General features: G+C 36.0%; 1 protein-coding gene across 8 annotated transcripts in view; it reads left to right on the forward strand.

The window, feature by feature from the left end:
* Window positions 1-9,299, forward strand: part of Smr (nuclear receptor corepressor smrter) — a 98,838-nt gene extending 89,539 nt beyond the window's left edge. For 4 of the 8 annotated variants that reach the window (XM_076389491.1, XM_076389489.1, XM_076389494.1 and 1 more), the window contains 7 exons: window positions 914-1,231; window positions 1,689-2,065; window positions 3,086-3,367; window positions 3,576-4,029; window positions 4,115-6,066; window positions 6,155-6,366; window positions 7,194-9,299. In XM_076389491.1, the coding sequence (XP_076245606.1) occupies window positions 914-1,231; window positions 1,689-2,065; window positions 3,086-3,367; window positions 3,576-4,029; window positions 4,115-6,066; window positions 6,155-6,366; window positions 7,194-7,944 (4,346 nt within the window). In that variant the 3' untranslated portion in view covers window positions 7,945-9,299. The remainder of the gene's footprint in view (window positions 1-913; window positions 1,232-1,688; window positions 2,066-3,085; window positions 3,368-3,575; window positions 4,030-4,114; window positions 6,067-6,154; window positions 6,367-7,193) is intronic. The other 4 variants (XM_076389495.1, XM_076389497.1, XM_076389496.1 and 1 more) reach the window with 3 other exon arrangements.
* Window positions 9,300-17,344: the final 8,045 nt, after the last annotated feature.

Genomic DNA, 17,344 nt, shown 5'->3' on the forward strand with positions numbered 1-17,344 from the left:
ACAATGGTATTATATCACCAGCTAATCAGAACGCATTAATTACTTAAACTGGTACTTTGTGTATATCGTTTCGTCTCAAAAACACTTTTTCTACTTCGCGGTAACTCCATATTGGCAGCAACTTGAATTTTTCACCCGAGCGAAACCATCAAAGCGATTTTACCTCTTCTACGCCAATGTTTGCAACCGCGGGTAAGAGAGAACTTTTTAATTGGCCACCCTTAATTAGTTAACCAGCGAAGTCTCGGTAATTATTCTGTTTCTCACTCCGTTTCCGTCGGCTAACTTCCCTGTCTTCGTTCGTCCCACTGTTCTATCTTTTTTCCACTCTCTCGGATCCCAACATGTACAAGCGGTGCCAATGTTTGCGCTTGAATTCCTCCTATCGCGAAATTTCTCGTCGCATACTAACTATACAGGCTGGATCATTTAGATAGGATCACCTAATTTTATCTGATGTTTTATAGATAAGTGGGAGAATTGTTTAGGTCAAAATTTAACTGATTATAGACAATTTCTCTCGAAAACATTTTTTTAGGGTGGGTTTCGACATTTTCAGTATTATATAGAACACAAAAAATTCAATAATATGTAGCAAACTACTTTAAAATATATAATTCTTAAACAAATTTTAATAAATCATATAATTGTATATCTTAAGATTTTTGGAAAATTGAAACGATACAGAATTAACTATATATTTGATAATGCACTTTTTGTCACAGCTCTAATTACTTAATCTGATTAGCTCCATTTATGAGAACTGGGTCTACGATTATTTTATAAGTACATCGTAAATAAACGTGACACGCGTGTAACCGTAAGGAATTATCTCATGAATATTAAATTCAAAATTCCTTATTAACACATCACTATGAATTCTTATTATTCACATATGAAATTTTCTTGTTAGAAGGTGGAAGGCAAATCGGCCCTCATGCTTGCACAGTTTGCCAGAACATCGTCGAAAGCAACGCGCAAAGTCGCGCATTGCCACGAAGCCAGGCATCGCAGTACGGTTTGCGAGAAGATCAGGTTGGACCTGGCGCACGGGTGTGCAATACCTGTAGGTGTAAGGCTGTCAGGGGACGGTACACTGCATGTCCTCTGCCAGGATGTCCGAACGTGAACAACTCTAGCTCGAAGACGAGAGTGAAACGGTTACGAGCGTTGCCAGCGAAATGGCTCGACTTGCCTCCTGAAATTCGTGATCCAATTATACAAGAATTTCGTAAGTACTCTATAAAAATTCACACAACTTCCTCCGTGACTTATGCCTAGACTGGGGATGTTTATGCAAATTTTCATACACGAAATTAGAGAAATTGAACTTAATTAAAGACATATTTCACCCTTAATATTATAAAATGTACCTATTTATTTCTCGATAATTTCTACATTTCTCTACATTATATTTGGACCCCAGAGCCACTTATTTTCTATATAACTTAATACACTTTGGCTCTAGGGTTCAGTTTTGGATTCTGTCCTTTTTTGTACATTCAAATTTCCCATAAATGCATAAAGATCCACAGTCTTACATCAGAATTATGTATTTAGCCCAGAAGGATTTTTAGTTAAATTTCTCCAATCTTATTTAAATCATTACGATCCATATTTGTTACAGTATTATAGTTGAAATAATATGAAACAACAAATCAATTATTGTTTTTCATTTTACTTTACAGAAATACCAAGCAACGCAACTAAATGTTGCTCTGCCTGCTTCAATCGAATATCTCGACGATTAGCACCTCACCTAACAGGTGGTACCGAAGTGTCAGAAGATACAGCGGATTCCTTGGCTCGACAATGGACGGATGAAGAGTTGGAACAGCTTAGAAGGGCTCTTCGGGAACACGGTACCAACTGGGTGAAAGTTGCTGAGCAGATACCGGGAAAGACGAATCATCAGTGCAAAAACTATTATTTCGCTTATCGGAAGAAGCTGAGCTTAGATCAAATGGTCGCTGAATATTATCAGTCTTTGGGCGAAGAGAGAAGGCCTTGCCTAACAGACGAGGAAGAAAGTGGCAGTAGTACGAGTAGCTGTGATGAGATGGCAGTAAGTATTCGTTTAGTTTCCAGAAGCTATACAGGGTGTAACAAATACAGCCTTCGATATTTTAACGGGTAGTAGAAGATCCAAATTGGAGCACAAAATGTCCTATGTAATAAAGTCTGATCTGCCTCCTTTTTACAGTAATAATGCTTTAAAGTCAATATATCTATACGCTAAACTAATAATCAGAAGATTCTGTAATTTTACTTTACACTGAAGGTCAGAAATGGAGCAAAATAGTCGTAATACATGTTGTTACATCTCTTACGGTTTAACTTTTGTAAATCCTTAAAGTAATACACATACATGAACTGTAGACCAAAAGTCTGCCTGCAATGAGCTATTCCAGACGAGCTAGTAACTGAATAAACAAGGACAATTTACGGTAGGAGACCTATTGAAGAACCTGTGTCAATAAGGGTCTTAGGGCCTTCCGAAACAAACTTAACCTTCTAAAGCAATCGAATAGGCTAGATCAACGAACTCTTTCAGTGTGTTTGTCTCATCGATATACGTGATCTACTCTTCGTTTGAAAACATGGTGCTAACTTTAAAACATTATTATTCTAGAACGAAAGAAAAATATTTTGTACTTCGATTTGGATTTACTACCAGCCTTTAAAATATCGAAGGTTATATTCGTTACATCCTGTATAATTAATAGTAATACATACAATTTTTATGTTTTCTGTCTTATGCAGATCTGTTGGTCATAATTCTATAGTCAGATAGCAAAACCTGATATGTCACTTTTTTCAAAATCGAGATATGTACTTTTCCTTGTGTACCTAAATGATATCTGTCAATTTACAAAAGGCGATAGTTGTATATCACATAGTTTAAGGAAAAAGCAAGGTGGCAATTCTTGACACGTGAATTTACTTATTGATTTACCTAACTCTGCAATCCCTATATTGAAAAATGAAAAAATCATGACATCTCACGTTCTGCCACCTGATCGCAGAATCAGTATGTAGTGAGTTTTCATCATAAACGTTTTTATATTGTGTTCTTTGTGTACAGGTTCACGACTCGAGCGACACAGCTAGTGCAGGTAGTCCTGCAAACAATATAACCAGTGGAACACCAGGAACCCCAGGGACACCAGGTGCTTCTTCATCCACCACACTACCTATATCTTTTTCACGATCAACAGATCAGAAGCTCGGTGAAAAATTAGCGGATATTGCTGTGGTATCTTTGGTACCACCGGTGAGCATAGGTTCATCGCAACAGTCTTCCACCAGCGGAGGTAGTAATGCTGCTTCTGCTGGCACTAGAGAAGATTACGATAGTTCTGCCACGGTAAGTTGAAGTTGAACTTTTTATTCAGTTTATCCTTAAAGCAACAACTCCAATAAATCTAGAAAAGAATCACTTTTCTGACTTGTAATGTGTAACACGTTCTTGTATATCAAATTTTCCCTGTTCCTGTTTAATGCTTTATGGGTGCATAAAAAAAACTCCGTCACCTTGATAGGGCCGTCTGATAGAGGTTGACTGATTGTTTCAGGAGACAGCGGACGAAGGTCAGGGAGGTGCCGATTTAGAAAATAGCAGCGTTGTTGTGACTTTGACGACTGCCAATAATTCAACGCCATTGCAACAACAACACCAGCAACCACATCAACAGGTCCCACCGCCTTCTCATTCTCCACCATCCACAACGAGCAATTCCAATCCCCTCACCGTTAAGGACCTCATGCTTGGAGTTATTGAGATGCAATTAAAACGCAATCCCAATAGCCCAGCTGGTACTGGCGGATCGTCGGTACCTGTTAATTCTGGAACACCAACAATATCCAGTATATTAAAGACAGATCACAGAAACGACATCACTTTTGTGAGAGAATATAAACCTTCAAGTTCCTTGGCGAATACTACAATACCTAGGGATTCAAACTTGGCAACTTTGTCGGTCGTATCTGGTCCCCACCATCGTTCTGCTCTTAGTCCTCAACAAATGAGTAAGTAAAATGAAACAGAATTTATATACAGTTTTTTGTCTTTTAATAGAAGAACATGGATAAACAAAAAAGTATGTTACTACAGGTCAAATGCAAGCAACAATTACTCCTTGTCCACCAATAGCATCAAGCAGTCAGTCTTCTTCGTTGGATTTACTTCCAAAGGAGGGATTGGTTGTGATGCAAGTACAACAGGCGCTTAGGGAAGGCAACGAGGGCACGCTTGACTTGAGTATTAAGAAACCAAGACAACAACAAGAATACAATCATTCCTTGCAAACACTTCACAAACCACCTACCGTTACCCTTTATCGACCAGAACAACCTCCCCCAGGTGTTTATTATCATCCCCATGCCCATACCGATCAAGGACGTGGCGCAAAAAGTCCGCATGTGTACGTGTCATCGCCACGACCTCAAGCTCCCTTAACGCCCAAAATGAACAAAGTTTCTGTACCACCTCCTCATCCGAAATTGTCTCCGAAATTAAGCAGTATGGGAGCATCGGCGCACAAAGGCGGCTCAATTACACATGGTACACCTGTGTCCAGTGCCCGGTACGAGGGTCTCCTTAGGCAAATGACTCCTCCTGGAAATCCTTGCAGCGTAGCTGGCACGCCAAGTGTAACAAGTGGCCCTAATGTTGTCACTGCACCCAACAACCAAGGTCCTAAGGAAACTGGCTCCATAACCCAAGGTACCCCCGTTCATCCATTTGCGGTGGACAAACGTGCACCAATTTACGACTACCACAGGACTATTAGACACTCACCTGTAACAGCAGGCAATATCCCTGGCCAAGGACAGAACCAAGCAGGTGCAGCGGCAGTAGTAGTGACTCATAGCAATCAGTACAACTCATACCCGAATCGACCGCCGCCTAGTTACACGATGGAGCAACAACTATCCTCGAGACAAATCATTATGAACGATTATATAACCAGTCAACAAATGCACGCGCGCAGTCGAACTATTGGGACGCCAGAAGGCAGTAACAAGAATGAACCACCATCGACGTTGTATTATACAAGCACTCCTCCACCACAAACGCATACTCCGTCTCGGCAAGGAGTGATACAAAGGCACAATCCACAGAAACAAATTCATTATCCACATCCGCCACCAGGACTGGAAGCCTTTTCCAGTTTGGTAGATGTCGCTGTGCAGCAACCAAGTCTTCCAGTTCCTCATCCACATAGTCACCCTGCATCCGGAAGCAGTAGTCACGAGGGTCTTGGGAAAACCATGGCGGATAGGCTGTTAGCTGATCGGTATGGGGACAAACATCGTATGGCTATTCATCAAACGGATCACAGAATGGCTGTACCTCACCATCACCCGCGAGATAGGGAGAGAGAACGTGACCTTGTTCATCTACGCGAAAAAGAAGAATATAGATTGCAACGAGAGAAGGAGATTCAACAGCAGGAGCATAGATTAGCTCAGCAGAGGGAAAAAGATGTGCAACATGTTGAACACAGGCTGTCGATACAGCAACGAGAGAAAGATATGCAACACTCTGACCATCGTCTTACCGTCCATCAACAAAGAGAAAAGGAGATTCACCAACAAATGGCAGCAGCCGCTGCTCAACGAGAAAAAGAACACCAGGAGCACCGGTTGGCTGTACAACAAAGAGAAAGGGATCTGCATTTACAACAGCAGCAACAACAACAGAAACAACTTCAGCAACATATTCAACAGCAGCAAAGAATGGAAGCTGAGAGAAGACACATGGCTCAGTTATATAGAGATCAGCAGCAACAACAAATGGATAGAGATACTAGTAGATTAATAAGCAGCAGTTTCAATCAATCTTCTAGGCTTCAGCAACCGCAACAGTCGCAACAACAACAGCAGCAACAGCAACAGTCGTCTAGACAAAATCAAGGCTCTAATCAACAACAAAATGAAACAGCTTCTACGTTAACAGCTGCCAGTCTCATAGATGCTATCATAACGCACCAAATTAACCAGAGCGTGGAAAACACTGGTGGAAACTCTCAACCACCACGGCCGGGTGATCGTCTTTTCCAGGTATATTAAAATTTTTAATAATCTTTATCTTGAATCATGTGATTCATTTATCCAACGCTCATGCACACAGATATGTTTTATACGATAGAACACTTTTCAGGGATTCCATCGAGAAACTCCAGCAGAACCCAATGGAATGGCACATAGTCCTGCTAGCGAGGGCAACAGTGGTAACAATGGCACTGGAAGTTCAAGCGGCAATGGCGGTGGAAATAAACCGATCACTCTTGGAGAACATGTTGATCACATTGTTTCCAAGGACTATGGGCCTCCGCATTCTTCTTATAGATCGTACAGTGGGTAAGTTCCTATGAAATCGCTCGTTTAAAAATAATTACAAATAAATTGAAGAATATTACATCGTACTAATAGCGAAGTAACTGAAATAATATGTATAGACTCACAACTCTCTTCAATAACATTAAAGAAAATTGTACAAAATATAAGTATCATAGTTAATGCTTTGAAAATCTAGATTTACTGTCTTACTTCGTTTTATTAACCCAGTTTAAAAAATAATCCAAATCACTGAATGAAAGCATGAAATTTAACAAGAAACGTTCAATGTTGGATTATTCCGTGCGAAATCGGATACTTTTATAGGTTGTAATCATTAGCGATGTTTGAACGTATTATATTTGTTTAAACAGATTTATTTTAAACCATTGCAAAAAATGTAGTTAAAAATGAGGTTTCTTTAATGGAATAATTCTTATTTAGTACTCTAATGTCTTGACTATAAGCATGAACAAGTTGATTCTTGTGCGTTCATTAGTTCAGGAGTTATGAATTTTTGAAAGAAAAAAAAGCTAGCACTCTACTTCAGACAGCTGTAAAATCCATAATTTAAAAACTTCGGAAGAACTCTTTGTCACACGTTTAACACCACTAAAGACTACAATATATTCAAATTTGAACAAGATCCGAGATGTTATTCCCAAAAGTGTCCGATTTCGCATTAAATAAACTCCGTTGCGAGTCGAAAATTATCTTGATATAGATATATAACATATTTTTTAATATAAAAATCACTAAAAATATAGTTACGTAAATGATATATTTTTCAAGTGAAAAAATCTTCGATTAGTTGCACACTATTGAAAATAAAATATTTTCGACTGAAATAGGTATCAAATTTCTGAAGAGCAATGGAAGAGACGAAAAGCAAACGAATCCGATTCCGTTAAAGCTGGAGATGAGCGTCAAATAATACGGGTTACTCAACAACAATCACAACAGCAGCAGCAGCAGCAGCAGCAGCAGCAACAGCAGCAGCAACAGCAGCAGCAGCAGCAACAGCAGCAGCAGCAGCAGCAGCAGCAACAGCAACAGCAACAGCAACATCAGCAAGCATCTTCAGTAGGAAAGCAACAATTCCATTCGGTAGAACCAGTTTCACCTCCTGAGGCGACTGGTACTAATCATTACGGTCGCCGTTTGTACGAAACAACCACTGCCACATCCACTTCCGGAACTCCTAACAAGCCGCATCTCTCGCCGTTGGATTATGTCAAAAACAGAATTGTCGAAGTGATGCGTACATCCGAAGATGACAAAGGAGGCGCCACTGGCGATAGGAACGGAGAGAACGTTACTGGTGGGGAAAAGGATGAGAAAATAGGAGGAAATGTGGAGAGTCCATCTAGCGGAGAAATGATAGTCGACGAGACGCCAAATCAAACTCCACAGCCACCGCCTGCACCAGCCCCTACAACGACGTTTTATCCCTTTAGTGCATTAGGGGTTCACACTGGACCACCTCCAGCACCGCCACCTCCAACTTCAGGAACTGCTTCCGTGACTAAATCGGAACAAATGCAACCTGAGCCTGCGCCGTTGCTTTCCGCGCAGTACGAACCACTTTCTGACGAGGATTGATAGTCTAATTAGCGACGTACAGATGCCAACGCGCTGTGACAACTTTTTTTCTCCTAGAGTATATATCAGGCGATTCCGTTTATCTCGACGAAAGTCTCATGCAGACGACGAATCGTATAATTGGCCGCTCCCTCAATAGTTTCTTATCGAGCGTTAGCCGGTTGCGTTCTTACTGGTCGTATAAATATTTAAATCAAGTCTAAAGAGATTCCTTCATTTTTGGTTCTTTCTCGCGTTTCGTTATGTTTTCCCCTTTTTCTTTTCTATACGAACTTTATTGTATTCCCTGAAATGGAGATTATATAATAGGACATTTTAAACGGAGTTTGTTATTTTATAAATTTCGTATTTTCGTTGTGTACTCTTTTAGTCAGAGATCATTCCCTCGCAACTACACGTAAAATGATCGTTTTACAGAAGCATTGTTTTTTTAATGCCGCCTCCTTTCACTCCTTCGGCGCAAGGGACATGTTCATTAACTTAACGAATATTGTTATTTTAATCGATAATTAATATTTTTTTACGCATTACTTATTCCCCGCGCTATGAACGTATATTAAAGTTGTGTATAACTATCACCAGTTAGATTAAATATAATTATTCCTGTTTTCATCGCCATTATTTTTTTTTAAAGAAAGAAAGGAAACGCTTTCTAAACATCGCGTTTTTACATTTATTATAACTTATCTTCGGCACAGGAACAAAGAGTTTTAATTTTAAAGCGATACAGAAAGAAATTTGTATAGACTTAGCTGTTATGAAATTATTAAATTCTCCGTACCGGAATTGTACGTATCGTGATATTTAACTTTTAATATATACTTCAAATAACAAAGTCAACGAAAATACTTTTTCGGTATTTTATGCGTTGAATACTCTCAATACGTCCAAGTACGTGTAAGTTCTCATTCCTTCGTTTTTTTCTGGAGAAAATTTGATCAGCGGGTTGAGTCTGTAGACTGAATTGATGTACATAAATCGACCTGTGGAACGTTCAGGCTAACCCAGTCAGAGATGAGCAGAACTTGTATCTAGATAAAAATTTTCATTAAGTAATAAAGAATAAAAGAAATTTCTGTTCATTATTCGTCGAGTAAAAGTAATCCAAATAATTATAGATAAACAGCTTCATTCAACATCAAATCATTCGAGGAATAAAAATACTTTTGTTACTCCGGAAATCGTTATCTTCACTTTCAAGTAAGATTATGTTTATTTAATTTTCGTTTAAAACATATTCTTAACTTGGAATAACTTCGATAATGCGAATGACGAATTGTACAGTGTCATTAACTAAAGAATTGTCTCATATTTTTTAGTCAATAATAATTGTTTTAGTCTAATAGAATCATGAATGAAAGTATAGAAAAAAAGAAATAATAAAAACAAATATAAATAGTTAGACGAATTATTTATTGCTTAAAATATTTACATTATGTGTTATCAAATATAAATATGTATTATATTTGATGTATAGTTCGTATCATCTACAAAAAGTTTGTAAAATTCCAAGCATATATTTAGACAGATTGTTATAATACTTTTAGTCAAATGAAGACATATCAACGAAAATATACAACATCCAAGGATTTTTTGAAATATAATTTGAAGACTTTCAAAGGACTCTTGAAATAAATAACTACCAATTATTTAAATAATATAGACAAAATTATTTGTTGCGAATAATAAGCAATTACTCTTCAGACATATAATTCGAATAGGATAACCTGCATTTATTAATTTTTTTTATTAAACAATAAATTATTCCAATTACATAATCAATTTCGTTTTGCGCCATATGCAAATCACTCATTTTCAAATTAAAAATAATATAGACATAACCTTAAGTAAAAATGAAGATAAAAAAATTTTTCAGACAAAAATATTTTTATTCATCGAATAAACTTTGAATAAACCTGTTTATCTATTAAATTCGCATGGTGATGTTCATTAAATAAAAGATATATTATTATTTAGATAACTTTTTATTATCTAGATAATGCCCACCTCTGCTCAAGGTCTACACATGGAGACGCTTTTCTGTACATACGTAAATGAATGATACCTGCGGAACGTCAAAAACGACAGTAATAATATTAAAGACATACATGTTTTTATTTTGGAGTAAATTCGTATGCGTTGAGTTAGGCTTCACAATCGTTCGTCGGTTTGGCCAGCGAGGGTGCACATATCACATACAAGCGTATATATTACACACCAGTGCAAAAAATATATAACCTCTCATGTTCGTGAGGGATTTACGTTTGTATGTGAAATAGCAAATAATGCGTCGTTTTCGCACGCACATGAGAATAGTTCACTGTGCTTACACTTACAAGGAGAATCACATAAGAAAAGAATCGTTCTCTCCCTGTCTCTCTGTTTGGTGAAGTGGGTTTTAACAAGAAGTGAGGAAGTGTAATTTTAAGTGTTGTACATAGTACACAATATTAATTTATAAGTTCAGCAAGTAGGTATAACGATGACTAGTTTATCTGTATTGCTACATCGTAAGGATCTAGGATTTAGGATTTAAGCGACACTGTAGCTAGCATTTAGGGGTTAGACGCCATGAACTGACTATGGAATAATTTCCAAGAACTAACGTTATCTTTATTAATAAATAAACGCAGACGATGAAATATTGATGAAATCGTCCATCAGCGAAAAAGGATACGTATTGAATTTATTTTATTCGATTGGGAAGAGGAAAGAAACTAATTCAACCCAAATGTATGGCTCTGACTATCAAAAAAATACCATTTACACAATTACGTATACACGCATGCACACAGCATACACACACGGAACAATACAAACACGTATCGGGACATATACATGTACATACATGAATTTTTATATAGCCTAATTTTATATTTGTAACGCAAACGTAAGTTCAAACCTAAGTACAGTCTGCTCCCACATTTTTAGTCACACGTATGTTTGAAGAAAGCCTTAGTCCTTGAACAAACGCAAGGATTGCTTTTCATTACGACTGCCCCCTTCTCCATTATTGCACTGTAAATGTAAGTGGCTCACTTAGGAAATTCATAGAAATTTTCTTGAAAACCATGCGAAATAACAAAAAATCTTGTTCATATTTTGAAAAATTGCGGGTTTCCTTTATTAACATTGGTAACCTTGAAAACGAACTTTTTAGGGTAATAATAGTAAATTTCTTCTTTCTAAACACAAAATTTTGTGTAAGTTGAAATGAGCCTACCCAAGTTTAACTACATTTGTTTTAAATCTTATTAACAAAACTTATAAAATCATACTTATAGAATGATCATACTTAGAATTAAAAATTATTTTATTAAATATGTCCAATAATTGACGGTTTTATATCCAAAATAACAGTGATGAAATAGAATATTAGTTTCTTCAAGTATCAAATACTTTGACGAAGACTTAACAAAACCAATTCTATTTAAAATTTCGTCACATTTTTATAATTATGTTACACAAAAACGTATAAAATGATCTCATAAAACACTTTATAATTAGCATAAAATGGACCCCCAGTTTTCCAAACTGTTAAAAAAAAGATTTTATTGTAATTTCTACTAGTTCCAAGAAAGTAACACATAATACTTCACACGAGCCATATTGTGTACATTTTCTTGTACTTTTTTTCATTAAACATTTTTCTACGGATCGAGCTCCCAAAAGTTGAAACGTATTTAGTTGAATCAACATGCGAGTGCCTCTACAAGTTTACGAACTGTTTAAAAAACAAACGCATTTTGTTCTTACATTATGGATCACGATAACATCATCTTCACTTCATTGAAATTAATTCTCCCCTGAACATATGTCTAAAGCATTCAGTAACTTTGAATTTTCAATGCGACTATATGCTCGAAATTGAAGTATCGATAATGTAGAATTTCTTTGCATCAATATATGATTGATATGAACAATGTCCAGAGATGACACAGAACCGATATCACGCGCGAGAAGATGTTAAAAAGTTTACTTATTCCTTAACGATTACTGAGAGCTGACGATACTTTATTTACGATTTCTTTTTACTTAAGGTTGAAGGGAAAAAGAAGCTGAACATAACGCGACAAATACTCCATATAGTTTTTAATATAGCGATTATATGCATGCGAAGTTTGTATCGAAATGCTGCAGGATTGTGAATTCATCATTTCCTTATCGCGCACGCGTCAGACCTTTCGGTATAAGTCTCATCTCTTGTAAATAAAACGAAACTTGTTAACCTTTGCTTCGCACTCGTATCACTTGTTAATATACATTTCATAGGATTTTTACACTTTTTTTAACGACGACTGCGTAAAGAAAATGAGTCTTTAGAAAGATCTCGCTTCAAATGTTCATTAATCCTTTCGATAATTTCAAACGTTCGTAACTAATGAATATGGCGACCTTGGGCGCTCATTAGGCGCGATTAATGTATATAATTAAAAGAATCGCATACCAACGAAAGGATTGATGAACACATCCGTATCAACACTGTCCTTTCTCATATTTGGCATGATTAGCATCCATCGAATGATTATCTTACATTACCTGCAGGTATCTTGCTCTGATTATGGTCGCCATTGTGTTAGCTATCGTAATACGTGATTGTAACATAAAATTCGAATTGTTTCATTCAGAACGTGGATAAACAGGCTTATATCGACTTTCTAAGCGGTTCTGTAGTCTTTTACTACTGCTCTGTACGATTGTTGGAAAAGAACTTGCATAGTTTTTATCGAGAAGGCGTCTTCCCAAGTATTATTTTGAATAATCTGACCTAGACTCAAGGGTAGTTGGTGAAAAAAGTCGAGACGCGATCTGAATATACATATATGAGTATATGTATAAATTAGATCGACTCTGTACGTAAACATAGAATGGGAATTTTATAGCCTCGCATAAAAAAATATATAATATACAGAGCATTTATTTTAGCCGATTGTAAAGGCGATTCACAATCACATGTCGTATTGTTACGAACTTTTATTACACTGACTCGTGAAGAAGAAAAAAAGGGGGACAGAATCATTTCGAATTGTACAAAGTTGAAACCCTAAAAAATTTTCGTGTTGAAATGCTTCCAAGGTCGATGGAAAAACGTGGAGGTGGATAAAATGAAAAGAAATGTATAACCGACGACAACTCGAACTCTATCAACGTGATCATATTGTACTTTTCGGAGTGCCCTTGGCGTTCCTCTGCTTCTTTTCTGTCGCAACTTCGACCGTATTAATCTCTGGAGTGTGGAGAACGCTTTTGGCTATTCGCTGGTTGCGGTTTCAAATTTATGATTAGAGTCGTATAAGGGTCAATCGCTCCCAACAGATATTCAAACTCGAAGGATGTATTGCACGAGCACGTGCACCAAGAAATCGCATCGACCTTTGTACATACGTATAAATAGTTTCCAAGGCAAGATTTGCACAGACTGGGCAATATAAAACTTTATCGCAGAAAGGGGCGTACAGAAAACGGAGCGCGTCGATGGCAACCCTTCTAAGGTACTTCGTAATATCGTAAAGATAGAAAACGAGGAAAGAAATGAATGCAACAGGTGAATTATTGGGATCAGTGCTGTCCACGAAAGGACTACTCGCGCGATATCGCCTCCTTCTACCATATTGTTTCTGCATGGGGTGCCAGTGTATAATATGGCATAAAATCGTGTCCATACCTTCCCATGGGGGATGAATAAAATGGGGACAAGTTTCTGAGCTTTGAGATATTGGACGACGTGATCTAGAATTTAGAGTATAAACGACGCATAACGTAACATAAGACGTCGTGTTGTATGTACCTATTTGTTTGTAAACCTGAAAGAAGATTGATGTCTATCGTTTGATCCCTTTCTGATACAAGAAGTCTGTACATAGTTAAAAAATAGGAAGGAAAAGGAAGAATGATAATGCCGAGGTACTCAGCTCCCTCCTAAAAGAATATTGTACCATAATAATAATAATAGTAATAATTATAATAATAATATAATAATAATGATGATGATGATAATGATAATTATAAAGATATGCAAACCGTGAGAAGCAACAGGCAAACAAAGAAAACGGACACGTAAATAAAGAAATATGTCGATGAGAATAACGAATGAAGAGACTAAGAAGCGATATTAACTATCGAGAATCCGCTATTAATGCGATTAATTCAAATAAATTAACTACAATTAATAGCGAGCGAGAGCATACCACGCCTACAAGTAAACTACAGGTGTAGCATACACGATAATATTATTATCAAAACAGTTCAATGTAAATTGTTATTTTTGTTGAAATAAAAATCACCTCCGTTATAAGTACGAGTATCCCCTTTCCATTCCTTTCCTTACAATTTATATATTTTAGCATATCTATCCAAAAAGATGTACAGGGTGGGGCAATAACAATTTATATATCTTACTATATATATCCAGAAATATATACAGGGTGGGACAATAACTCTGATCACTTTGAATACCTCCATTATGTTTGAAGTTATGAAGAAACGTTGTTTATGAAAATTGCATGGGCCGAAGGGGGCTATAATGTATAGTAGTGACACACTTATTTTGTAGGAGGAGGGTTTACTAAGGTTTCAAAGTCACCTACATCTTCTTAAATGGCATATTATATTTTTCTGTTCCTGATAAAATATAAATTTCAATACAATTTAATACAAGGTCATTCGATAATAAACGAAAGAGTAAATAACAAATCTCAAACTATTTCTACATTGAGATAACAATGAGGAAGATTTACTACTTCTTGCTTATAATGTGTAACTAAAAAGCTGTGTTTTCGTGCATATCTATATTGGAACCTTTTATTATCTTTGTCTCCAGAACCTGTTCTTTAAATGTGTCATACGTTTTTCTTATTTTTTATATGAGAAGCAGCAAAATGTTTCTTGTTGTTACCTTAATGTAGATATAACTTTACGTTACAATAGATATTAATGAAGTGATGTCCCTTTGCATCAATGCAACACCTAGAATCATCAGATTGCCAAAGTTCATGCATTCGTTAACATTCTCTTTGTTCCATATCTTTATGCATTATTGGCTAATGCTGATACTTACATACCTACACAGTAGTCTTTGAATACTTCTAAGGCACTCAAGTAATTTATTATTTTATTTGTTGTTGAATGACATTGCATGAGGTTTAATTAAAATGGTCTACTTCCAAATATTCGCTACTTCACTAAAAATAGAAACTATTATATTATACTTTTATAATTATTATTTACTATTTATTTATTACTGTTTATTATAATTACTATTATATCATTATCAAGTGTCATTATAACTCCAAAAATAACGGAGATATTCAAGATGAGCAAAATTATTGCCTCTCCCTGTATGAAACAAACAGATTCCATAAAAATTTTCCCAACACTGTAAAATGTCTATTATCCTAACTTATAGACAGACAAATCCAGTTCGTTAAACGATATTTCAGATAACTGATGTAGAAAAATCGAAGTAGCAAACATGGGGGTATTCGACAAATGTCAGAAATTTTAAGGGATGACTCTACATTCTACTTGCTAAAATAAGACGAAAATGAAGATAGCCGAAATTGTGTTTCAAACTTCGTTTTCCAGTTATTAATTGTTGAGAAAATACCTAAAATATGCGTGAAATGTGTCTGACTTAGAACTTATTCTACTGACTCTTTTGTGTCTGACATGACCAATGCACGCCGCAATACCAGTGAAATATGACCTAAATCAGTCACTTCACGTCAATTTCAGACGTTTTTGCAACAATTAATAACTCTGAAACGAAATTTCAAATGCAATTTTATTATTTCATCATTCTTGTATATTAAAACTGTATATTAAAGCAACAAAAAGTAATACAATTTAGACAATTATATGTTTCTTACATCAAAAAACGCGTAGTAGTCATTATATAAGAAATAAATAAATCATTTTGAAATAAACTTCATATTTTTACGGCAAGATATTCTCTAAATGTACCTATGCAAAACGTGAGTTTCATTCCCGAGATCATCTTATGACTAGACTGCGGATTTTTATGCATTTATGGGAAATTTCAGTATGGAAAACGGAGAAAAATTTATATAATATAGAAAAATGTAGAAATTATAAAAAGATAAATACATTTTATAATACTTGAAGTGTGAAACAAGCTTTTAGTTTGAGTCCATTTCTCCAGTTTTGTGTATGAAAATAGGAACTTGCATAAACATCTGCAGTCTGATTCCCGAGAATTTCGAAAACCCGAATCACATTTCAGGACGAGTTTTATTTATGTCATGAATCCATGGTCGTATTTAACAAGGCTCATTCCGAAACATGATTGCAATTCTCGAAATTCTTGGGAATCCTGCTTTCCGCTAGTAGCAAAATACTTTTGAAGTCCCAACTTGATCTGACCCGTCCCAAGCATCAGGAACCCGACATTCTCAGGTTCTTGTACGTCTCTAATATTTTTTATTAAATTTAATAATTTTAACAATGTCAGACTTTAAGCTTGATACTGTATTTCCTTATTATAGGTTCGTCAGTACAATTACCATACTTCAAATTATTACGGTATATGAGTTTTCACTTTCTTGAACCGCATCGTTAATAAGACCAAAATGAATTATCAGTTCACGACTTGACCTAATGAATGTGTCCCTTTCTATAGATTCGCCCATGAACCCATAACGTAAATGCAGTGTATTTGTATGATACTTATCATTAGATTAGTCGAAAAAATACTATTAAACATTTGTGTCGAGAATAGTCGTTAATTATTATCTTTAATTACTGAAGTAGAAAACGATTTCTGAAAAATAAAAAAAGTCATTAACAATAATTGATAGCGTGAACCACGCAAATAGACATAAGAAAGTATTTTGTCATTGCCACCTCATTTTAAAAGTAAAACGTTTAGAAACTCAGAATTCATAGAAAATATAAAATACGGGTACTTAAACAATAATTAACAACGCTAAAATTGCGAGTGGTTATATTGTCACTGTATCTAACTTTTCAAGATTTCAATTTTACATTTGTAAAAGGTGTAACCAATGAATGTAAGTGTGGTGGTGTAAGGCCACAAGGTAAACCCTCAGTTTACACTCAGGTAAACATTCAAATCATGAATTGTATATATTCTGCCGTACGCCCTCATTCATTGGTCGAGCTAAAGACCACAATCAGTATAAATGCGGCTCTTTATTTATTTAAGAAGGTAACAGGGAATATGAGGGGAGTTTGTTTCGAGATGCTGAACAGTGTGGATCAAGAATAGACGTAAAGTGCGTGCGTCTTTTCTGGCTGTCAGAAGATGCGACCTTGAAGAAGAAGAAGAAGAAAACAGCGTTCACCAGTGAACCCAAGGTGAACACATCAAATGCAAGTGATGACTACAAGACACTTACAAGGTAGGACAAAAGACCATATT

Source organism: Calliopsis andreniformis, chromosome 12 (assembly GCF_051401765.1).
Source record: "Calliopsis andreniformis isolate RMS-2024a chromosome 12, iyCalAndr_principal, whole genome shotgun sequence".
Taxonomy (NCBI): Eukaryota; Metazoa; Arthropoda; class Insecta; order Hymenoptera; family Andrenidae; genus Calliopsis; species Calliopsis andreniformis.